This window comes from Haliotis asinina, chromosome 6 (genome assembly GCF_037392515.1).
Source record: "Haliotis asinina isolate JCU_RB_2024 chromosome 6, JCU_Hal_asi_v2, whole genome shotgun sequence".
Lineage (NCBI taxonomy): Eukaryota > Metazoa > Mollusca > Gastropoda > Lepetellida > Haliotidae > Haliotis > Haliotis asinina.
In genome coordinates this window covers 44,734,334-44,761,653 of record NC_090285.1, presented here as the reverse complement: position 1 = coordinate 44,761,653, position 27,320 = coordinate 44,734,334, and the positions used below count along the sequence as shown (strand labels likewise).

General features: G+C 38.6%; 1 protein-coding gene across 1 annotated transcript; it reads left to right on the top strand.

The window, feature by feature from the left end:
• Positions 1-9,277: 9,277 nt before the first annotated feature.
• LOC137288062 (excitatory amino acid transporter-like) lies at positions 9,278-27,280 on the top strand. Its single transcript, XM_067820439.1, has 9 exons — positions 9,278-9,358; positions 14,900-15,098; positions 20,720-20,933; positions 21,800-21,999; positions 22,492-22,618; positions 24,071-24,304; positions 24,866-25,060; positions 25,638-25,772; positions 27,046-27,280. The coding sequence occupies exons 1-9, from the start codon at positions 9,353-9,355 to the stop codon at positions 27,197-27,199; spliced, it is 1,464 nt and encodes a 487-aa protein (XP_067676540.1). The 5' UTR covers positions 9,278-9,352; the 3' UTR covers positions 27,200-27,280.
• Positions 27,281-27,320: the final 40 nt, after the last annotated feature.

The following is a 27,320-nucleotide window of genomic DNA, read 5'->3' as shown; positions in this document are numbered from 1 at the left end:
ACCAGAACATTTCACATCCTCCGCTTTTATCACACCAGTCACGACACATGGCAACACCATATGGACGTCTTGTGTAGACAGGATTCGTATTATTTGAGACGGCCTTAGCACTTGCCTTTAGACTATACATCCACAGAATAATACTAATAATGGTGAACCTAATTTGCCTGTAAGAAAACATTCTTTTCCCCGCTTCAGATAGGACGTATTAAATGCGTCCAACTCTCCTAATGTCTTGAAACTTCCAGTTCAAATTTCTCCAGCCAGGAGTTGTGTTGAACTCGTTTCAGTTAGTTTGCAGCTCACCTCTTTGAAGTCTATATCATAGAGTGAGTGAGGAATATTCCAGCAGTATCTCTAGAGCACACAAGAAATACACTCCTCACACGTGTGTAATTGAACCCGTTCTTGTTGAATTAAGGAGTTTTTCAAAAACAATGTTCCATAAATGTTTCATGTTGTTTTACCAGCCTTGGTGTTCACCTTGGTTACCCCGGCAAGTCCTCAATGGATATGATATGCCAGTCACCAATAGTCTGACTAATTCTAGGATTCCTGCGATGGAAACCATTCATTGATTTCATGGACACTGCACAATGCATCATCGGGATGACACCAGATCAACCATCTGGAATACATGATCCATGGAACACCTCTTACAAGATGGCATTGCTTACTGGATAGGAATCCTGACGTGCAATCCCCATGGCGTAACCCCAAATTGTTCAGCCAGGTATAAATAATGTTATTTCCATAGAATTATACCTTGGGTGTTAATCCTCTAGAGCTTTAGTCTAACAAAAGATAAATCCATATTTATTTGAAAAACGAGAAGTACAGGCTTAATGACATAATCAGATACTCTAGACAATTCTATCGGAAATGCGTAGATCGTGGTGTATATATTTCTTTGGGTCTTAAAATGATAACACGTGTACCACAGGAACAGCTTCCTGCGATTGGCCCCGAAGGAGCGATTTGTTTTAACTGTGTCTACAAAGAACAATTTATTCCAGTGACAACTGTTAAATTATTTAGGATTTGAAAGTGTATTTTTGTTATCACCGCAAAACATATCAGATGTTTCTACGGGTGAGGGGCGGTGGGGTTGCCTCGTTGTTAAAGCGTTCGCTCGTCACGCCAAAGACCCGGGTTCAGTTCCCCGCATGGGTACAATGTGTGAAACCCATTTCTGGTTTCCCAGCTGTGATTGTACTGGAATGTTGCTGAAAACACACTTACTCACTCAGTCTGCAGACCGAAGGTAAATCGAATTAAGTTTTTACTGAATCACCTCGTTTTTTGGTACAATCCAGTGGTACTAACAACGTCCATCAAGATTTTACTTATGTGCATGAATAATCGGTACGTCGAATATGAGGAGGTCTGAACTTAAATGGTAATATACATACTGAGTAAAAAAAAGATACTTCACACAATGTAATTTTTAAAAATAAAGGATAATTTTTCTCTGATGATACATCTATGTATCCGAAATGGGATCCCTATCTTTCGACTCTAGAAAAACGTTAGCAAAATCCACTTAAACCCATCCATTGGTCGTGCAAATGATGTTAGTGCCAAATCAGGTTTTGCAGATCAGATTACGTGATCTTCGCATCGAGATTTTCTTCATTTGAGCGTGTTTGCATTGGCCTCGAAAATTAAAAACAAACAAACAAACTTTTAAACCACAGTTCTAACGGTACTTTAAAATGTCACCATTGTCAAATGTGCAACGTGAACGTGCCGTTGGCATGTTGCAAGCGAGAAGATCAGTTATTGACGTCGCAAGACATTCTGCATACCCATGTTTAAGAACGGCGGTGTAGCCTAATGGAACTGATTGTGGCACTGTCGGTGTATCGAGTACATCACACAGATCTCAGCAATGAAATAATAACAGTCTATCCATCTTACCATCCCTTGTTCTTTTGTAGTTCCCTGATGAAAAAATGTGAAGCTTCTTTTTTGTCTCAGTATATATTCGACAGAACACTTCCACGTTCACATGGATCTCGACTCCAAAACTTCTGTGCTCATCCTATTCCACGTATGTCAACCTGTGCTTGTCGTAAGATACGAATAACGGGACCGGGTGGTCAGACTCGCTGTCTTGGTTGACACGTGACATGGTATCTCAGATATGTAGATTGATGCTGCCGATCACTGAGTTGTCTGGTCCAGACACAATTATTTACAAACAGCCGCCATAAAGTTGAGCACGGCGTTAACCAACCAACCATCCAACCATTAATCATGTTATACTTTCACAAAACCGTTATAATACTAGAATATTGCTAAAAGCGGTGTAAAATTCAACCCATTCACTCACATTCTTCTTGAAATATATAATGAATCTCTGGTTGTGTTATAACACGGCTGAAAGGATAGTTCATGATCACATGAATGATTTAAGTTACACGTTTTTAACAGGTAATTATGTTATCCTAACATATCCCTCATATTATACTTGTATGTATTCTGTAGTTTGACGATTAACATCCCACCCTTGTGTGGATATTTTCATTGTCTGTGCGTGACGATCTAGTGTTCATTGTTTCAGTGCATTGAGGAAATCATTGGGGCAATATTTCAACGCATAACGTTGTCGTTACATTATGTCGGATATACCAGCGTTGAGACGCTAACTTGCTGTTACAGTACTTGGTTGCTGAGGGACCAATGCTTGTAATTAGAGTCGACTAACTTAATCAAGTGATCAGACTAGCTGTCTTGGTTTGCACTGTCATCTCATCTGTGTAGATCGATGTTCATGCTGTTTATCATTGGAGTGTCTGGTCCATACACGATTACTTGGATTAGTTGGAATATTGCTAAGAGCGGCGGTAAACACCAAACAAAAATTATAATTATTTTATATATCCAACTTCTATATAATGTGAAAAGTGACGTTTCTAATGCCCTTGTCAAGCTAGTGACTCATTCTTCACCACCTCACCTTCTAAAAATGCACATCAAAGAAGCCAAACAAGAAAATATTGTACTTGATTAACATGCATCAGTACGGGGTTGCCCAAAAGCACTTTTTTGAGAAACTGAATAAACGGCCAGTTCCTCGTCTTTAAAGTACCATAAATGAGCTTTCGAAGTTTGAAGTTTGGAGACATGTGCACCACTGCCATTTTAAAACCGAAACCTTTCCAGACAAATATACCCACCCCAGTTCGTTTACTACAGCACCACTAATATGCCTGTCACATAATCACAGTTGACTTCGTGTTATTGGCAATAGCAACGGGGTTTCAGATATGCACAACAGACCGTAATCAGCCTGGTAGTTGACATGAGGTGGAGGTGACCCTGGTCTGTGCATAGATGTCAGGTTACGAATCGGTTGAATTTAAGCGAGGAGAGTCCTTGGATGGGTGACTGTGTTTGGTAACTTGACTCCAAAGAGTTTCTGGGACTTCCGTCTCCCCACAACGAAGCACGTGTGACATATGTGGTGTCACCTTATGTAAGTGAATATGTTCAAATCTCTTCTTTTCACGCAGCAGAAAATATGCACCCGGTAAGATAATTCAGGTAGCTATTAATCTTCTACGCTTCGCAGTTCTTCACTGCTTGGGTTATCCTGGGTAATGATAGTTCAGTTGTGACTGTGCGCTCTGAGCATGCATAGGGGTGTATACATGCTCGTCACCAACATGATTATTACATGCTATGATAATTCTAATAGCTTCTAAGGATGCATTTACGAAACTCAATGAACTAGCAAAGATGTGCACTGCTCAAACCTTTCAGGATTGATTAATTTGACGCATGGTGTTACCTTTGTTTGAATACTCAAACTGAATAGAGGAAGCAAACTGGGACGTGAGTAAGGTTTGAAAAGGTAGTCCAATAAAAGTAATTTATATTAGAAGATATTGTAACCCAACCACGAACGCAGACCATTCTGAATTTCATAAATCTGTCCACGAATGCTGAACGGCGGTGGCTGTGTTGTATACACGTTTTAAGACCCCGAAGTTAACACAACCTAGGTCTTGGGGGGTCACAGCATTTTCATCGATACCTTAGCAAGGTATTCGTCACCAGAACAAACACCCATCGTTTCTTTTAGTGTACGGATACGTTGACTGAGTAGTTTCGAGATACGAAGGTCATTGTTACGTGAGCGGAATGTAAACAATGACACAACGTCCATGTTTTGTGTCAGCTCGCTGTTGTCGTCCACATGAACCATGCATCAGAGAAACCATGTCCACTGAATATAGCTAGCATCTTTATTTCATCAAATGTTCTGACAAAAATAAGCTGATTATGTCCTGTATCTTCGATTGATACATTGCAGGTTTAAATGGTCGATAGACCAGTGAAATATCTAGGGAAAACTGTTTAGATCTACAGAATGTTAAAGATAGGAGTTGGCATTCTATTATTCATCTCCTGGGTGTTTGTTTATATCTTAAAGCCGTTTATTATCTGTTTCTTTTCTAATGCATAATGAGGAAATAATTGATGTTAATTTTTAACTGTGGGCGTATAGGAAACATTCATTTTCTTGAGATACTTTAGCACACGTCTTTTATTAATGTTTCCAAGATCCATGTATATATTTATTTTTCATAGTTGGAAGCTGTCTCATTTAGTGTCTGAATCGATTTGCAAAACAACAAGTTGTCATGTCAATATTATTCAGAAATGTTTATGATTGTACTAATCATGGCAGTTAAAAATTACCTACAAAAATATTTACAAATACACTGCCCAATACAACGACGTTGCAACATTATTTGACTAAACTGAATACGACTACATAAATCTACACGCTAAAATTACTATGATAATACATTACCATAATAAGACATAAAAGGTGACTTTTTAGGCACATATCGAATAAAGGGTACTTTTACCAGTGAATTACCTAATTTTGTAGGTAATTTTTAACATCTTAAAATATACACATATATACATACATACATACATACATACATACATACATACATACATACATACATACATACATACATACATACATACATACATATATATATATAGTCATTTATATTTTAAATATTAGAACAGATCTGCTACATGTCCATAATCAATATTTGATGTCAGCAATTATTCAGCCATATGACTAGAGGGTGTGTGAAACTCTGATTTGCCCTCCTTTGTTATACTTTACAGCAGAAAATGCATATATTAAACAGCAAATTTAAATGCAACTTTCTTTTTTAGCCAAGATTTTAAAAGAACAGAAGAAATAAACATGAGATTTCATTTTTTGCGGAACCTTCGTCTCTTTTGCTGTTCCCTATGCAATGCACAGCACACAAATATAAGGGTGAAAACTCCTGCTACTTTGAGGTGGTTAAGTAGGCAAAATGAACTGATTCGTTTTTTTTTCATATAAATAATTGCCTTGGCTGAGCTTCTTTGTTCTCCTCAGATGTTTTTACACAATACTCTGAAAACACATACCGAGAAAACAACTCACTGCTTTCTATAAAACAGTCGCTATTGGCACGTGACTGACCCGTGACTGACTAGGCTGACTGTCCTCCCGTTATAATGCCCAAATCTATGTGGAAAAAATATTAGCATTATAACCGGGGCAGACTGTATATTACGTCCTAACTGGAGCATGCAACAATACTGTGAATTGTGAATATATTGCCCCCATTCTTCTTGTCTCTTCACTTTGTAAGAAACATTAGTTAAGTTATTTTAATGTGCATTTCCTCTTTCTATCCTTTTTCTAATTGTTCAGGATGACACTTTCTTCAAATACAGAAATCACAACTACAAGCGTGATACATGGCTTTCACCATGAATCAAGTCCTTGTTTTTTGTTATATCATTAGGATCTCTAGTGTGAAACCTTATTCATTCTCGCAGCAACAATGTCCCAGATATATCCCATTAAACTGGAAATAGTTCAGTTAACATATGCATTTATCTCTTACAAAGAACCAATGAAATCTTCGTGGTTTTTTTTGTACATTGACTTGCGCGTTTGTAGCCCGTCATATTGACGCACATGGGTATAAAGGGTTCTGGGTCGTTTCTCCCGGGTTGTTTCATCCCATTTCAAACTAGGTCCGTTCATGCTATGTTAGGGAGCGTTTCCTAATCACGAGTTGTCTCCCCCTACTAAATGAGTATACATGGACCATGGTATTAATGCTTAAACCTGTTAATCTTAATTAATGTGGTGCAGAATGGTCTTTTATTGACAACTGACAGAACTTCAAAAAGATCCACGAGAAGTTCCTTCACCTCTGGACACAGCACACAGACAAGGAACTCATTCATTTCTGTCAGTAGGCAGCTACTTGATATCGTCACTGAAGGACGTCACCCGATCCAACACCGCCATAATTATTCAAACCATCTGAATATGCTGTTACTACACATGCATGAATAAAACACTGAAGACGATTTATAGCTTATAATGATATGTTTTTTGGGTGAAACAACCTCTAAATGGGGTGAAACTGTATGGGGTGAAACAACCCGGGTGAAAAGATTAGGGGTGAAACTGGACTTGAGTGAACGTGTTTGGGGTGAAATGACCCGGTCTGAACATGTTTATGGTCTTAACGTGTTTGACAGCTAAACAGGTCTAAACTATTCATTTGTATTCATGCTATCCATAGAATATAATGCGTAGTGCTGTCTGTAGAATACCTCTGAAATAAATGAAAGAAGGGAAACGAAGACATCGGAAATGGCTTCCTGTTTTATCGTCTCTCAAGTTTCCAACACAACATTGTGTGGATGACCAAATTATAACGTGTCGAGACACGATTTGTGCACAAGCAACATCGTAAATTGTAATACTGTTAAAACAAACAAATACTCATGATATAGTCACAATTGTACAATCGACTTTTCTTATGGATTTGGAAACGGTTTTGTCTTGGATGAGTAGGCAGTTATGATCTCGAATTGATTTATTCCATGAATAATTAGTTTAGATTGAGTCTCGTTGTTGCTGTCATATATATTCATTGTTATTTTCCCAGAATAGTTTGCTTTCCGTTTTCTGTATATGTGCATTGTTGAAAAATATTAGCTTTCTTTACAGGATACCTCTTATTATTGCATCAAAACCATATTCCGGATTTTGACAAAGTCACGTGAGAAACACATGTTATTAACCTTGTTGCAGAATTCAAGTTTGTAAGACATTGTGTTCCTGATTTACACTTTTCTTGCTAATACATTTTGTTCATAGATACAAGGAATGATGAATACCAAATTGTTCACGCAATACTATGAGATTTGTCCATCTTAGTATTAAGTATTGATGTAGAAAATGAAGGAAATAACCCAGAATCTACATACACACGAATGCACTGTGAGACGGAAGATGCGATCGGGTAATTTACTACAGTGGAAGCTGTCTAAACCGTCACTCATCGGGACTGAAGAAATAATCCAGTTTAAACAACGTGCAGTTTAGAGATCTGATGATGTCACATGTCACAAATGGGACTGAGATTTTATGCCGGTGTTGACAACCTTTCGGAATGGACAGATGCCGGTTTTGACAGCATAAACATAAACGTTTGTTAGACATTGAGTTCTGGGGCCAATTTCCTGAAAGAAACTTAAGTTCTGACTCAAGTTTCAAACTGAGTTTGGCAATTGAAACCGTGGAATTTCTGATTCACATATATTTCGGAACTCAAAAGGACTAAACAAACTACAAATTTACCAAACATCTACCAAATTTGAATTGTTTGATATGTTTGAGTTAAATATCGAATCCAGTTTATTCTGAGAAATGCATTTATCTACGTTTTCTCAAATTTGAGTAAAACACTCTAACTTAAGCCAAAACTCAGATTTATGCTTGTTTCAAGAAGTGTGGGACTGATTTCTATGTTCTTGCTGATATCTATTGTTCATAGGTACAAAAAGTATACAGTGTACACATATGTAACTGCAGCTTTAGCTGCACTTCCTTGCTCAAACATTGCGCAACACTGTTTTGGGTATTCGAACGGAACTTCATTGTCGCGTAAGAAATATATATACGCATTTGCTGTGTTCTTAGGTAAATAGGTATAATCAGTTATTAACCTTAAAACATTATCAATTTTTTTTCTCGCAATAGCAAGTAGTTGTCATTAGTTTACGGGTTGAAATAAATAAAATGTGCGTTTTTAATAGCATAGGTAATAGACCATAAAAAGCCCGAGTTTACACATGAGTTATACCATGAAAGTTGGGCCAACTCTCTCAGTAATATCTAAATATAGAGTTGATACGAAACAAATGGCTTGTCATGTGCCTTTCGGCATCATATTTTTACATGACAGGTAAATAACGTCTTGGCTCAGTCACTATACCATCCGGGCATTAGAAAACATGAGAAAAAGCCTACACTGGTGTGATACTTTATTACAATCAGACAAGAAATACCAGGGACATTTTCAAATAACTTCATGTGATGGGCATCCACCCATCTTAACGTCCATCTGTTTAGGTTCAAGAAATTCTGCCAAGGTGGGTAGAAACAAAGTCCCCGTGTGCGTCACGGTCGAGGGAGCAGAGGTGCTGAGTATCTTGCAGCATCTTAGTTTCGTAATTAAGCCGCTGGTAGCGGATCAGTGGCCTTTTAAGTAGTATAGAATTATGACTAAGGCCATGGATATAATTACAATTTCAGTAATGTTAATTTGTTTGACATTGTAAATATTGTGTATATGACTTAGTAAATTTGATAAATTCAAGTCACATAATAAGTCTTTTTTGAAACGACGAATATTCCAGTTGTAGTAATCATGCCACACCTCCATGTTAGATCAACGATCAACACGTTGATACACTATCAGTACATCAGCATTTGTACGATAACATCAGCATTTATACGATAACATCAGCATTTGTACGATAACATCAGCATTTATACGATAACATCAGCATTTATACGCTATCATTCACTTATATTATAACACGTTTAGACTACGGGAATTGATTCGGGTACTGTTTGGGATGACCTGAACGCTAACTAATTTCAGACAGAACACCTCAGACGTATTCGCTTGATCATAAAAATCAGTGTTGAAAAAGTCTAGATCTAGACATGGATGTTCACATTCAAAACACTCGTTACAATGGGGCCTCTATAGTGCAGCGCTCGTGCTTTTCAGTACTCGAGCGACCAAGCGTATAGCGAGGCCACGTCGTAGGTACACACTTGACATATTGTTTACTTCCCTGTGTCAAGTGTTTCAGACGCAACAACACAATAACTGTCGGCGCTGTTGCGGTCGCTGTTGAAGTATTTCCCGTTGGACTGGTTCAATTCACAGTGTTCGGAGCTGGCAACCAGTAAAGGCTGTTTGAAGAGTGAGTGAAGAAGGCGATGAAGGTACGTTCTGTTGAACTATGTTACCAATCACGGAACACATGAGTTAACTGACTTATGAAACGTTTTATGCACTTATTTATCTGCTGACAAAATGATTGATTATTACTTGAGTCATCTTTGGTTACAAACGCAAACAATTATCCGAATCTTGTGCTACTATGTTTGTGTGCGTTCAGTGGTGTGTTCGTGATTATAATGTAAAAACTTATATTCTCTCCGATTCAATTAAATGGATGTCACTGACTTAGCAGATGCGTGTCATTTGTATCATAATTGAGTTGATCGATGTTCGATATCAATCACTGTATTGTCTAGTTCTGACTCGAGTATATACAGTGCAGCGATATAGTGGAATGACATAACGTCAAACATCAAACTGGTTTGAAAACTTGATTAGGGCTCATGCAGCAGAGCTCTGTTACTGATAGTGTATCAACACAGATTTTTATGATCAAAGGGATACATCTGAGGTGTTCTGTCTGAAGTAAGTTAGCGTTCAGGTCATCCCAAACAGTACCTGAATCAATTCCCGTAGTCTACACGTGTTATAATATAAGTGAATGTTATCGTATAAATGCTAATGTTATTGTATAAATGCTGATGATATCGCATAAATGCTGATGTTATTGATAGTGTATCAACGTGTTGATCGTTGATCTAACATGGAGGTGTGGCATGATTATTGGAACTGGAATGTCGATGATGTCAGCGGCAAGCTTTCCTCATTCAAACACCCTTCGAGGAAAACAAAGTTTATTATACTGTATCATACCTTCCCATCGTCTAGCTATGCTTGTAGTAGCTGACACTCTTTAAAACCTTTACTTCAAATCATTATGTAATTAGTGGTCAGTGCGTCCGCCCCCAACAGGAAAACAAAAACACGCTAAAATATGGTTCCTGCTTTCGCTGCCTGGCGTTCGGCATTAAAGAGGGTAAAACAAGGACCCTTCGGATCGGAGTCAGTATGTTGTATCTGAGTTGGGTATTCGTACCTAACTGGTATCTCAGAGACAGCACGATAAGAACAGTTTAATTCTAGACTAATAAAAGCAGGCACATATACACACGCATGCACGTCGCCATGTTAGCCAATAATCTGACTTTTCACCCCACCATACTGAAGCAAATTATTCAACATTTTACATTTGTTCCAAAACACTTTATAGAAAGAAAATGGGTATGCTTTTGCATTGTAAAATTCTTGATCAACCGAATACATGTGAATTCACGTGGTCATTGTTAATCATATAACTCACTTTTCCTCACGTGTTTTCTTGATACTGTGTAACATATCCAGTATGTTACGGCATGCTCCAACGACAAGTACTAATATACTATAGGTCAGTTAACGCCAGTTTGGACACCACTAAGTACCATTGTCCTTTAACAAAAGGAGTGTTACCTTTTAGTGAAAAGCATCATGTCCTTCACTCATTGGAGCAGTTCACTTCCCCCAAAGTATTTCCCATGGCTTGAACTTTCGTTATGGAGTTTGACTTTTAACAATGAATTCCAACAATGGGTCGATTAAGATTCACCGACAGGTGATATATTTTCCTCACAAACAACAACGCTATCTGATATAGGCAGAACCTCTTTTTATTACTTTCTTTACAGTTCGCGTTTCTCGAAAAGATATTTCTTGAAAGGTATTTACAAGTTGGATGAACATGAATACATGATGGATTCCAGCTTCTTTTATTTTTTATATAACGTTTCAGAGCAAATTCCTTCTCCTTCCTCGGTTGATTATATTGCGATCTTTGGACATTCTCCCGCCTTCAGTTTTGTTCTCACCACATATATTAGTATGCTCATCACACAATATATGCAACAAATTCTTTCAGTGTAAAGTCATTATCGAACTTGACGGCGACTGAAATATATGTATGCAAAGAATACATAACCTTTTGTGACTGTCAAACTGATTTATCTGACAACATTTATAACATCACCACACTACCACCCCCAATACAACATGCAAAATGTGTAGCATGAACGCGCTTCCTATTTCACACATGCAGTCTGATCGGTTAAAACTTACCTGTAATCATTCATCTGATACAAACAAGCGAGTTCTAACTTCGTATGTATGTATAACGTCCATACATGGATGGTAATGATCGAGAAAGGGTTGCTAATAATGGTGTTTAGATCAACATCACACATATGGGCTGGCCACAAGGTCACTAAATCTAATCCCACTGGACATGCTAAGGACATTACTGGAAGTCGTGTTTATGGTCTACATGGTCACCCCAAGACTCTTGAACATTCCACAACACAGCAATTTTAAAGGCTCAATTGGTCAATGCAAAGACGCTTGCAGTCGTGCTCGTGATGGTCATACATGTTATTGAATGCTGCTTCACTGTCCAAAACTGAGTTGAACCTTAATGTTAACATTTTGCTCCATAAATGCAGCTCATTTTGCACGACTATCTCATGGGTACATGCTTGTAAGGATTTGTAAGTCTGTTATTGCTTAATATGATTTTATTTGGTTTCGATAATCGTGTGTACATATGTTTCACCTTTCTATTGCATCATTCCATGACTTGCAGGTTCTATAAGTGAAAATGTAATTAGACCAAGAATTGGTTTTGCTTAACGTTTTGTGAGGAATATATTAATCGTGTTCACAGACTTACCATTCACCTGATGAAGGAACAAGAATTATATCTGATACGTCGTATAAAGAATAAAAGAAATTGGTATTAAATTATTATATACCCATGTAAATAGTAATACAGGGGTGCAATACGGAGGATGTGGTCAAATTCCGTATTGCACCCCAGATTCCGTATTGAAGGCGTGAAAATATGTATCGCAACGCCATGATTTGTTTTATGAAGTAACAGATTAATGTAAGATAAGAGGACATATAATACATATAGAACCTCATATCCGGGGCATTTGGATGGTTTGTATATAACGAGAGGGTGTCATGGAAGCGGAGGAAACAACGAGTTCGAAGTAGCATGACGTTCTGTGTATATATTCAAACTGCGAAAGTGTAATCCCAAATATACCAAATATACCAAATGTTAAAATTGAAAACTTTTTATGGCATTATGTATTTATGGCATTCGGTCGTGGGAGCCGTACAAGTTTACACTTATTAGAGGCTTACACAAGATCCGTGGCATCAACAACTAGTTGTCCGATTTCCAGTTTTGTGGAAGCCTCGGTGACTGTTCGAATTAGACAGCTGACCTTGTGTGATGTAGGTTACGTTCTGGTCCTGATTCAGCCCAACAGAAGTACTAGAATCTGTACTTAGAATATATAATCCCAAACGTACCTTGTGCTATATGTGTTCACAAAAGCAAGAAAGTGACAACGTCTAATTCTAACTCTGTGTCTATTCCCTCGTTCAGCTAAGACGTGGAATATGTTTGGTGTATAGGCCAAAGCGGCGTATTAAACCGTTTTTACTCAAATGTCAAAACATGAATAGAGTCTTTTGAGGCAGATCAATGCACACAAATTCTAGGTTTAGATGGAATGTGAGAAACATTTGCTCAGGACACCTGTTGTGTTTGTCTACCTTTCATGTAGTTTCACAGATGTTACAGTAGGAAACAGACATATATTTTTCAGAATGATCCATATACTCCAGAAAATCGAACCAAGGGAATTTTTTAGGAGCAAATATATGAAATTTCATCATACGATATCACTGCAAGTACTACACTATCATATCTTAAGTGTTAACAATTGGAAAATGGTTTGTTGCAGTTATGTACAGATACCATTGTCAGTGGAAAACAATAGTGAGAAGTTTCCGAACACATTTGACACATCCTGTTATTTCAGGATTGAAAGTAAGCCCCGCATACAGTTTGTAACTCGGACCGCGGCCACAGACGTTCTTATTGCATCCATATCAATAATAATATTGACAATAATAGGTATAACGTCCACCACGAATGAATCCTCATGGCGCTGAGAACCTGTGTGGGAGGAGAATGAACTGGAAGGAGTAGCTGGAAAGCTTTAGAGAGGAAATGCATCTTAAGATTATTCTTGAAGAATCAGATGTTTCAGAAAGTTTTATGTGGAGCAGCAAAGACTGTCACAGGAGTGTATCAATACCATTGGGATATTTATAAAGCGCCAGTGTCCATCCATGCATCTCCATAACTCTGAGAACCTATGTACGAGGAGAAATGAAGAGTAACTGAAAGGCTTAAGTAAAGAAAAGTGTCTTAAGATTATTCTTGAAGAATAATCAGACGTTTCAGAAAGCTTTATGTGAACAGCAAATAGTGCCTTCACCTGTACTAGGCTGTTGTGTTTTGGCGTTTGAATCAATTATGGTGTTGGTGTGTTTGAGCGCCCTGTTTTTGACAATGTTCCATTTCACTCTAACTCAACAAATACTGAATCAGCGGCTTCCCTGCGTGTTCTGACATGTCGCCTAAAGTGCCCATTAGGTCCATAACAAGTTCTATTTATCTAAAAGCATAAATGCTTGTAACCTTAAGAAGTTCAGGTTTATACATGACTATCACATTTTAGAGTGTTCCCCAGCTTTCTGTTTGTAGAATATATTTTGCTGGTGTTTTCACCTTTGCACCAAGGGAGTGCCAAGTGACATTTTAAGTATCCATGAGCCTATATTGTTATTTTTCCTTAATGTACACCGGAACTCAATTTTGAGGAAAACATGCACCGCGATCGTGTAGCCTGTTTTGCCCAATAAAGTATTGTTTGAGAGTGAGGTTAGAAATGTTTTTGTTTGTGGAAGGGAAGAGTTCGCACGAACACAACATTGAAATCGAGATGCATGTCCATTATGCCTGCATTCAGGCATAAATTGCATGCTTGAATGACAATCGTTCACTATGGTTTAAACGCAGCAGCTATGGCTAGATAAACGAGAGATCAACAGAAACAGGCCATTGGACCTCTACACAATCTCCTGCGACGTTTCTTTGGCCTTTCAGTATCTAAGTTGTAATAGACGACTATCGGGATCGTGTTTGCTAAAGCTTTATGACTGAGTCGATGCATCTAATCATGGTTTCGCGAATCAATCTGTCCATCACTGGATTGGCGCTATTAAATTCATGCCGCCATCACAGAGGAATATCGCCGCACGTGGCACTAACCAAAGAAACAAACAAACAAACAAACAAACAAACAAACAAACAAACCCAACACCAAGAAAGCGACTCAAACCGTTAAACCACCGCTAGGTATGTAACATCCAGTTAACATGCACTGATTTTGAGTTTTTCTTCAACTAGAATTAAACGCAAAACATCACACCGCACTTCTCTGGAATCAGATTATGCAAGTTAACTAATATTAACTATCAGAACTTTAGGAAGCAGCCATATAATTTCTTTCCTCCCAAATAACAGAGTAACTCCGCGGTTATTTCTATTTAGTTTCTATTAGTTATTTCTATCTGCGGTTTGTGAGTTCTGCGTTATAGTTGCAGACCCTTGGAAGAAATCGTCGGATCTATTGTAATCATAGTATATTCTTATTCTGTTATTGCATCTCAATGTTGTCAATGTCTTGCAGGTTCGAACGTGTCTACGTAGACATGCGTTGCTCCTAGCAACAGTCCTGGCTGTGGTTCTCGGATTTACGATCGGACTACTATGCCGTAGACTGAAGCCTCCCCCTGACGTAATCGTCCTTATCTCTTTCCCAGGGGAGATGTTTCTGCGGATGCTGAAGATGCTGATTCTGCCTCTGGTAGTTTCCAGCATTATCACGGGTAAATATTACTACTTAGAATCAGAAAGAGACTGACAAACGCCTATTTACGTCTTCAGTCAAATACACCTTAAAACAGTGTCAGTCAAAATTTTGAAACTTTCAAGGATTGTAATTTTATCTCCGTGGACCATTATTTCTACGGAACGTACTGACAGTGCGTACCATACTCTTATAAGTTACTGTTGGAAATCTTATGTGAAAATGGACATTCTAATCGGGACGACGCATTCGCACCATTTATTGCCAAGGTGTCAAGTCGAAATTACCTTCAATAAATACAATTTATGTTCAACTGCACGTTCGGTGAAAGCTGCCCAAACCGGCCTCTCGTCGTTCCGGTAAGCTGTCCATACCGGCATAAAATCTCAGTAAGATTTGTGGATTTTACATATATCATCAGCTCCCCAATCCGGTACGTTATCTAAAATGGATTAATTCTTCAGTCCCGGTGAGTGCCGGTTTAGACAGCTTCCACTGTAATGGCATATTTCATGTAGAGATTATTCAAAATTTAATGTCCACATGTGCCCCTTGTGGACAAAGTACATTTTAAACCTGAAATACATAAAACACACAAAGTTGTAAAGTGTTACAGTTATTTGTTTAAATGTAGTCATAATGCTATTGCAAAAACAAGAAAGGTTTCTCATTGTAATCGTAACTTTTAGCATTTGTGAATGTAAAAATCTGCTGTTTTCAAATGCTTGTTAAAAAGTAAGTTAATACTCATCTCCGAGAGTATTGATACTGTGAGACTTGAACTGAATCATTCAGGCAAAAATGACACAACAATAACCACCACTTAACATAACCAAACAACCCTACCAAGAATAAGCGCCACTTAACATACCCACCCAACCACACCAGGAATAAACACCACTTACCATGCCAACACAATCATACTGGGAATAAACAGCATTGAACATAGCCACACAATCATACCAGGAATAGAATGCCATTAAACATAGCCACACAGTCATACCAGGAATAAACATAACTTAACATACCTACGCAATGATACCAGGAATAAACATCTCTTATCATACAAGGAATAAACACCACTTATCATGTCAACACAATCATACCTGGAACAAACACACTTAACATAGCCACGCAATCAGACGGGATAAACGTCACTCAAAATTTCTACACATTCATACCAGGAATAAATCCCACTTATCATACTCACAGAATCATACCATTAATAAACCCTACTTAACATACTCGCACAATCACACCGGGAATAAACACCACTTAGCATACCAAGATAATCATAGCAGTAATAAGCACCACGTAACATGCCCTCACAATCATACCAAGAATAAACAACACTTAATACACCAGCACAATCACACAATCATGCCAGTCATAAACTCTACTTAACATACCCTCACAATCATACCACAAATAAACACCACTCAAAGTACCCACACAATCATCCAGGAATAAACGCCACTAAACATATCCACAGAATCGTACCAGGAATTAGCACCGCTGAACATACCCACACAATCATACCAAGAATAAACTCTACCTAACATACCCACACAATCATATCAGGAATAAACACCACTCAACATACCCACAGAACCATACCAGGATTAAAAGCCCCTCAACATACCCACACAATCATACCAGGCACAAACACCACTTATAATGTCAACACAATCATAACAGTAACAAACCCCTCTCAACATACCCACAAAACCATACTATTAATAAATCGCACTTAACATACTCGCACCATCACACAGTCATACCAGTAATAAACTCTACTTAACATACCCACACAATCATACTAGGAATAAACCCCGCTCTACATACCCACAAAATTATACCAGGAATACACGCCACTAGACATATCCACAGAATCGTACCAGGAATCAGCATCATATCATATCAGTAACAGACACCCCTTAACATACCCACACAATCATACAAGGAATAGTCACCACTTAGCATACCAACACAATCATAACAGTAATAGGCACCACTTAACATACACACGCAATCATATCAGGAATAAACAACACTTAACATAATCACACAATCACACAATCATACCAGTAATAAACACTGCTCAACATACTTACATAATTATACCAGGAAAACAACCCACTCAACATACCCACACAATCATACCAGGAATAAACACCACTAAACATACCCACAGAATTGTACTAGGAATCAATAACACTGAACATACCAGCACTATCACTCCAAGCATTAAGACCAATCAACATAGTCACACAATCAGACCAAGAATAGACACTAGTTAACATACCCGCACAATCATACCAGGGATGAAATTTGACAAACTATCTCTGAAATTCACACTATCCATCGCAAATAGTATTTGGTGAGCTGTACGGTGCCTTTAAAGATTTATTCAATCTTACGGTTGAAATCTTGACCGTTGAAAGTCGTTGTTGTGCTATCAATGGTACGGTGCACAACGAACTTACCAGATATTTATCAGAGACAGAGTAGCTATCTACATATGGACAACACTTTTGCCACGGTCGTCACTTACCACTGACCGGTCTTCCACGTATGGTGTCTGATCAACAAGACAACCATATTTGGTTGATCCAGCTACAGACTTACACTAGAAACCAAACTGCCACATTACCGGCAACGATTCCTGAGTTGGACAGGTAAAGGAAACGTAACATCCGGCCCTGTTGATCGAAGTTTACGTTTGCATTACGTCACCTATAGTCAAGTGTGGACAACATTTTAGGTTTCGAAGTGTGACTCGTGCAAGATTCTGTACACAGGTAAGTCGAGGCTTTACCTTGACAGCTGTTCTGGTCGTGCAAAGTGTCTACAGACGCCCAGAAGAACGTCGTGACGATTGTGTCACTAAACGTCATCAGTTTACAGGCGGAGGTGTCGTGTTTTGTCTGTTGTTTAACGCCGCAGTCATACACCAGCTTTACATGGCGACTGTGATATTTAGCATGAGCATCGGTCTAAGCAATTAGGCTACGGTGAAATGTGTCAACCAAATCGGCGAGCTTGACCACCCCCAACTTCAAATCACCTCTTACGACAAACATGAGTTGCTGCAGACCAGTTCTAGCCGGATTTTCACAGGTAGAAAGACTTGTATATTACGGGATGGCATCACAGCAATGGCTGGGGATCAGCAGTCACTTTTGATAATGACAAGTAAAGCTACACTAACGAGATTGTTCGGGATAATATTTTAACCTCTGCAAACGCTGGAATGAAATCTCACGTTCCAGCAGAAGAATACCTGCTCACTTTCTGTAAGTGTTGTGACTTAGTGTTACGGCCTGAATGGCTCTAGTGTCTTGGCCGACTGTTTCTCCAGATTTCTGCCTCCTAAAACATGCTTGTGATTAGAAGAGGCGGCTGTGAGAAGACCATGACAAGCCTGTAATGTTTACCAGTTGTGCCATGCCCATGGTCGTTTTCTCATTTCCGGTATCTGAACTGTATCAATGCAAATGGGAATCACTACTGTTATTGACATTAGTAAATGGGTTGTGAAAATCGACATTTCTTGATGATATCTTTCTTTGTACATATGATGGATTTGTGCAAAACAGATCAAGTAAATAAGTTTCAGGTCTTTTGAAGATCAGATGATATTCAGTGAGGCTTAAAGAGCAATGTTACTTACATTGTTTACCCGCCTGTATTAAGAACAGATGACACGAATAGCATAACCCTGTGAGTTTAACATTTTTGATGTGATAGACACGTGGAAAACATTCAAAAATTTGATGCATCAGTGTCAAAACAATGTACTGTTTTGACTTGTACCTTAATTGCATGGTTGTTTTCGTGTGAACAGTTGACTTGCCCTGCATGTGTTTGGAACCAGGCAGGAAAGATACGCCAAAGTTGTTTGCCAACACCTAGTATGATCATTATGTGACTGACTGTTTCATAAATACACATTTACGATGCTGTCTGAATTTAAATATTAATTATATGTTAAGATATTTCTTTTACTTTTTGCTTAACATTTCAATCGTCTTTATTTAAAAATCTGTTTTCAGAATTGTTATAACACATTGGAATCAGATATCACAGGAAAAATCAAGATCTAGCTCAAAGTGTCAAATATACATGTTAATATCGTGTTCGGTGTGGTGAAAGACAGTTGTATGGAAGCAGTCATGCAAGATATCTATTTTCACATTTACATGACAGTGACTGAGTCTTTGTAAATCGTATGACATGGCCTCCAACGGGATGAGTTATGTCCCTTACCCTGTATTATTCACTAGTCAAATCGGATACACCATACTTTCCTCAACGCAAATGATTTGTAATTATTACGTGATATATTCTCAGTGATCTTGTAACGAACAGTTTATGTCAATCTCTTGAGGTCCATGTTCTCTTCTCAACCTCCTCGAAAGAGGTGTAGGAGTCTTGATAGATGTTTTCTCCTAGGCGGATTTGTAGGTGTCGACGTAGATGTCGACTGATGTAGTCGGTGTGTCTACATAAACTACTAGGCTGTTTCTGATGTCAGTTTGCCTTCAGTCGTGGAATTAGTCATTGTTACAATCAGTGCACAGTATCATGTCTTGAGTGAGATTATTCATAGGGTTATATTATTTCTTCATATTACTGAATTCAAATTTGTGAATACATATTTTCCACTTAAAATGTCAAACAACGTCAATATGGATTATTTCGTTTTCATGTAACTATAGTTACCATGTTTTACACTGCTTTGTGGAAATTAGGTCAACACTATGCAGGACTCACCTTTGTATGCCATATGGTTCTATCGATCATCACAAAGCAGGTGGTTGCGAAATTTAGGTGCTACATTAAGGCAACGATACACCACCAACCGAAACACTCTCTCACACACACCATTCCCCCTAAAATAACACGCTTCCCAAAACAAACAAACGAACAACAAATCCTTTACGGCTATCGTGTAGCTATGGTAGAGGTGTACACTTACAACACCGCATCATATGACACAATGACACATCTCACATCATGCATGAATATCACGTCAGTGCTTGACCATGATAGCGGATTTTGTTATTGCCAGGGTCGAAATAGTATGTCCTGTCCTTGTTCCATTGGTGGGTATTGTTAGGCAGAGATCGGCCATGTCGCCACACTGGACTGTTCCCAAAGGAGCATCTGTGGGATGTTCTAGGGCGGAAAGTGTACGCCAGAGACCTTGCCCCGTCCAGCGTGGACAAGTATTGGGTATCCGCTTATACGGAATGACGAGCCTTACCAAGGGCAACCATACACAGGTTACTCAGTACATGGTTGAACTGCCGATGATCATCTGCAAGCCTTATAGTTCCCATATTTTGTGATGCCTTTCGTCCATAACAGCTTAGGTTTAGGAATATTGCTCTGAATATTTGTCTGGTGTTCTGGCTGACAAGTTACAGGTGCTGAGCGATATCAAGACTTTTAATGATTGAGGCAGTAACACCCCTACAACGCACCCACCCCTCCACATCTCACCCCATCCCCACAGTCCCAATCTCCCTAATATAACAAGAAACAACCTTCCCATTCAGAAAAAAAACAGGACAAGTTTGAAAGAAAAAGCCTTACAGCGTGGTATATCAACCATAATTCCCCTTTTTCTTGTAGGTCTTGCTAACGTCAACAGCAGGTCTGCCGGTAAGATTGGCTTGTATACCATTATCTACTACATCGGTACTACGGTATTGGCAACAATCATCGGCCTCATCCTCGTTCTCACCATCAGACCAGGCGACGTTGCCAACGATAACGTCATGGCTGTGAGGTCATCAGGTGATGCTCCTTCGGCTTCAGCCCGAGACGTGTTCCTGGATTTGCTCAGGTTAGCCCCATTGAACATATTCATGATCCTGGTGCCTCAGTATGATTTGTACCTTAATTATTTAAAGAAAAATAGACGTTTGGTTATCTTATTGAAGTCAAGACAACGGTGAAGCGTCTATAACTATCGAATTTCTATTCTTACCTTGCTTTCATTGATAACAATGTTGCACTCGTCTGAAGTGACCATTCTAAAAGATTCAGCTAGGTAAATTAAATTGAATTAAATTAAAGTATGTTAAATTAAATTAGATATTTGCTGCTGTTGTTATGTTACAATGCTGTTTCTGTATTGTACCGTGCGTGAAGGCTGTGGACCAGCTTTTGGTGCTTGTTCGTTTTTAAAAGATTTGTAGGCACTTTCGTCTGCACTTAACATGTTTGATTTTGTCTACAGACTTTAACTCTGTTTGGCCAATTGATTTTGCATTCAGGATTTTATAGCTGATTGACAGACTACTACCGTTTGCCAGTCGCTTTTGTCGGCATGCATTTTATAATTATGTGTTGGATGGGTAGCTGTTGTCTAGAGATTTGAAATATCTTTGACGGATTGCCTTTAAAGTGTTTTAATGGCTTATGTTGTTGTAATTTCATACTTTCTTAGCCGAGAGCTAACTGCGTAATAGTTGTCACTCGGTCTCTTTACTCTTTAATATGAACATGCTTGCATAACTTCATGTAGACAGAAGTAATGATACCATATATCAAGAAAATACACCTAAAAGCCTATGCACATCTGGTGTTGGTTATTAGAGACACAACGAAACTCTCCCTCGAGATGACTCGAGATCACAATTGACTGTGTAACATTTTACGTCATTACGTCATAAAACGTCACTCTAACCTCTTTCTAATCGTTTACAGGAACGTTTTCCCAGAAAATATCGTTCAGGCGAGCTTTCAGACAAGTGGTACGGTGTATGTACAGAAGCTGACAGAGGTATCATTACAAGAAAACTCTTCAGCTGCCAACGCGTCAAGTTCCAATGATACGTTATCAGACCCAAGCAGAAAAGGCGCGTGGTCTCCGAAATCTGTCTACAGACCAGGCATGAACACTATAGGTATGATGAGACACGTTTAGTGGACAAAGGGTGGATGAATATGTCTGAGCCTTACTATGATGGCTTGTGTCAATGGAGTTGGGTGTTACATATGCTTAAAGAGAAATATCCATGACGTTCACACACTTCTGTCAGCGTTTCTGAAGCGTATGAATATCATTGGTGTGACGCCGGTCCTGTATTCAAAGTAAAATGACATGTTTGCTTGTCTGACAGTCCTGAAACTTCATTCAAATCCCAAAACAAAATCATCAATTTTATAGAATCCCGTTTGCTGCTCTAACTAAAGTAACTCATGGTATTATTCAATGTACCAAGGTCTCTAGACTGAGATCCTACTCTGTGACTGGTTGTCATAACTGATTTGTGAACGATAAAACATAAACTTTTAATGCAAGGAAACTGCACCTCAGCAGTGAATCTAAAGTGATTATGCTCCAGTTATGTTATGTCATGATGAAGGTTTTTGAAACAAATATCTTTCATCTTCAGGAATAATCTGCTACTTTGTGTTCTTTGGTGTAATCCTTGGTCGCCTTGGGAACAAGGGGAAAGTGGTGCTGCGTTTCTTTACGGTTGTTAATGATATTACCATTAGGATGGTACTTCTAATTTTGTGGTGAGTGTAACTGAACATAGTATAGATAGCCCAAAAGAACCTATAGTGCCTACATTGAAAGTTAGGGTCATTGAGCTCTGTTTGTATGCGTCTGTTGCAGACTCTTTATAAAGTTTAAGAAGCTTTGCGAGTACCTTTGATTATATCAGTAAGTTTAAGAACAGATTTTAAACCCTGAGGAGGATGTGTTGGTAATCTGATGGATATCCTTGTATGCTGTATTTAATAAACCCATATGCAGTAAGAATGTAATATTCACAGTGGCATGTGTCATTTAATTAGGTGTGCACTTTATTCTGTTGCCTTCAAGAATGAATCACTATGGTCACAGCAGATGTTAACTAAAAGGTGATTGTAAGACGTATACACAGATTTGATATATCGTGATGTTTGGCTACATTCTGCATGTGTCGTTCGCAAGATGAAGGTTCTAGTTAGAGGCATCTTTGTCGTAAGAGTGAGTGAGTGAGTTTATTTTTACGCCGCACTCAGCAATATTCCAGCCATATGGCGGCGGTTTGTAAATAATCGAGTCTGGACCAGACAATCCAGTGATCAACAACATGAGCATCGATCTGCGCAGTTGGGAACCGATGACATGTGTCAACCAAGTGAGCGAGCCTGTCCACCCGATCCCATTAGTCGCTTCTTACGACATGCATAGTCGCCTTTTATTCCGAGCATGGGTTGTTGAAGGCCTGTTCTACCCCGGGACCTTCACCTTCAAAATATCTTTCGCATGACACAGGCCATCGTATAGCGATGTTCACGCTGTTGATCACTTTATTGTCTTGTCCAGTCTATCTGATATTCACTACCGTTTTCACCCTGCAGTATTCCTTTCCTCATCAAGTATGGATAACATCAATGTGGTTTCTACAAAGAAACGGTTCTATGCATTTTCAGACTAGACACACTGTTCTTCTGCATGTTGGATAAGCCGTTATTGAGTCGTTGAAGTTAAAGCTAATAAATAGACACTTTGTGTTTTGTTTTCAATCATTGATCATTGAACAATCCAGCTAAAACAGTTCATGATACTAGATTTGCTAAATTGATACATTCAGTAATCAACAATTCAGCTGATGTCTTTGGATCTCGTTGGATTCGATATCCAGGTATTGAATGTACATGATTTAAAAACATTATAAATGTCACCAACCATGATTATATACCATTAAAAAGTAAAGGATATTGGATTCACAAGATTGATAAAATGCAAATGGTCAAACCAAGAAGGAAACAGATGATAAAGAGAAATTAAGGGAAAATATGACACTTTATTCCATTCTTGTGGAAATGTTTCATCTGTGTATATATAAACCTTTCCTCTTATGTATTGGCATTTGCTAGTGGTATGCTCGCAAAGTAGAATCTCCACTACTGTTTTAATGGCATATTTTAAATAGGCATTTTTAAAAAGACTTGTTTCTCAATGTTATTCTTTTACAGGTATTCTCCAATCGGGATAATGTTCTTGATAATGGGTAATGTTCTAAAAGTGGAGAACCTAGATGACACCGCCAAACAGCTGGCTATCTACATAATAACAGCCTTGACTGGTCTTGGGATCCACATCCTTATTGTCCTTCCTCTGCTGCATTTGGCCTTGACGAGGAAGAATCCGTACAGAATCATCAAAGGAATTCCACAGGCTGTTCTAATGGTTTTTGCAACTGCTTCAAGGTAACGGGAGATATGACATAAATATGAACTCCGTTTACATCTGTTGGTAATATCGTTGGTATCGATTTCAACAGTTACGTTATTGCTTTTGAACCATTACTTGTAATGGACCTTCACAATTAGCCGTGACCTGTCATTTGTCCATTAGCTGCTGTCTGGCAATCTATATTTGAAAAACATGGGATCATGTCCATTACTCCCTGGCATGCAGTGAGTATGTTTATACTTTCAGCAATATTTCAATATAGTATGTATGGCATCTCCGGACGACACACATGCAATGGGTACATCTTCATTGGCAGGATGTTCCTTCCAGATGTTGCGTATTATGTGGTATCTTTTTAACGCTTATTTCGTAAGGTTTTGTCTTGTCTGTTTATGATCCAGACTCTATCTTGTCTGTTTATGAGTCAAGCTCTGTCTTGTCTCTTTATAAGCCAGATTCTGTCTCGTCTGTTTGTGAGCAAGACTCTGTCTTGTCTGTTTATGACTCAGGATTTCCAACATGATCCTTCTTAATGATATGAACGAATAAAGACAGAAGACTTCATTTGTATTCAGCTCTGCAACTCTTCCCCTTACTATTCGATGTTGCGAAGAAAACCTGAAGATTAACACGGCCATCACTCGGTTTGTGCTACCGATAGGGGCAACCATCAACATGGACGGGACCGCCATCTTCCAGGTGATATCAGCCGTTTACATTGCCCAGATACGTCGGATACCTCTACACATCATCGAAGTCATCGTATTAAGGTAAAGAGAATCTGTTATTACAATCAACTTGGCTCAGCAGTCCGACGACAGATAATTCTAACCAGTATGGTGTTTGGAATAGAGGATGTATCTCCAAGTGTTCAGTTGGATATATTTAGTATTAAAATCCCCAAATTAACCCTCAATTCCAAAAATGTACGCTTATGAGTACCCGAGTGTTTGAGATTTTATTACTTTAGTGGTTGAGATCTTATCATCAGAGTAGCTGAGATCTTATTACCAGAGTGGTTGAGATTATGTGACCCCAGTGGTTAAGATCTTTGTGCAAGACATTCCACACGTTTATTTCATCTCACGCACTATTCATAGTGTAAACCACCACAGCTGGGAGAGTATACGAGTAAGACACTATGAAACTCGTATGCGTGAGGACATAATCTAGTATAATGCTGCATTCTCCTCTCCACAGTTCGATACACTGACGTACCTTGATACTGAAAGATTTGTGATATTGAAATCGTTGATAATATGTGAAAAGTACGTTCACACATCGTGATATCTAAACAAACATTTTGTCGCTGTAAAGACTTCGATAAGAAATCTGTATCTGTTTCAGTTTATGCACAGTGTTGGGAAGTGTGGGCGTGGCCGGGGTGCCCAACTCCGCCATAATGGTACTGATGGTAATCTTGTCATCTGTAGGTCTTCCCGTCGACGACATCTATATCTTGATGGCTGTCGACTGGTTCCTGTAAGCAAGAGTACTACATTAATATTCCTTGTAATATTTCATATATTTCATATCTGAGAGTGCTTTTGAGCTAATTCGTGGAAGCAAATGACTCTAAAAGTATTTTGTCATTATTGTACAACAACCAAATCCGTGTAAAACCATGTTTTTGAACATTCGTATCGATCACTGTCATATGAAATCTGCATATTCAATCTTAACGCTAACACAATATGTGCGATCCTTATATTGTAACAATCGTTTGCTCAAACATAAGTCATATGTAATGTAAGCTGGAAAAAATGCATATTTTCGAAATTAATATTCTGACATTAATATTCTGAAAATCTGAAATTACTATGTGAGGTAACTGAGGTTGTTCGTAATAATAGAATTAACCGTTTTGATGTTTGGTGATTTTTCATTTGAAATGCGTTATCAACTCCAATAAAATAATTATGTAATATACGTCATCGGTCAAATATACAGGAAAATTAGGTCTAATCTAATAGTTTGTCTCTGACGTATGATATGAAGCTTTTATGGGATTTGGTTCCAGGAAATGGATTATTGCACATAAAAGTACATGAACACCAACTAATTTTGCCATGTCCGAAGAAATGGAATTTCTGTAGTGTCAGCACATTGATACACCCTCTCAGAATTAAAACAAAACTTTCTTTAACTTGACAGCATAATCAAAAGAGCAGTACGTAGCACATATTCTTTCAAAGTGCTTTCGAAGAGGCAAGCACAGTTATCGCCAAGTTATAGCTGATAATGTGGTTTCAGCAACACATCGGGCCAGAGTACTGACACTTTCTTGAAGTATTCGCCTCGAATCTTGTATATCTAGTAATCAACAATCATCTTAAATAAACCTTTCCAGGTGGTTATCTGAACACAGTTACTTCACTGGACCATCCTGGTATGTCATCTACATTTTTGTACGTTTCAGTACAGAATTAACAGGGAAAGAAAAGTGTCGTGCTTGCACTGATGATACTTTGGACTTTGTTATCCCGAATTTGGTTCCATAATGTACCATATATCTGTAGTAGATCACGGCCACACTTTGGCTTCCGAAATAGCGCAAAATATCTTTCGCCTGAAGGTCCATGAGCCGAGTCTTTGAACATCAAGTCGCATGCATTTCCAAGCGACTTCTTGTTTCAAACTGTGGGTTAGTAATCTATGGCGATAATATCGTACCACACGTTGCCAAATCCATTTCCAGAGTCAAGTGAGTTCTTTCATTAATAAAGTTAACCTAGAACAAGAACACTGTTTACAGGGCTCGGATGCAGGCTATGGTCAATATAACGGGAGACTGTTTTGCTGCGTCCTTGCTAGATCATTTCTTCCCATACACGGCCGTTGAGCAGAAAGTCGTCGACGATGCCAGGATCACGGAAGACGAAGATTTTCATTCGGTTACCAACGTATAAAACTTACATATTTCCTTGAAGTAGTCTGTTTTATGTCAAACGTAAACTGACAAAAGCACGCACGTGGGTAGAACAGGTACTTTGTGTTGTGGGCATGTGTTGCATGACGTTTGAATTTTGT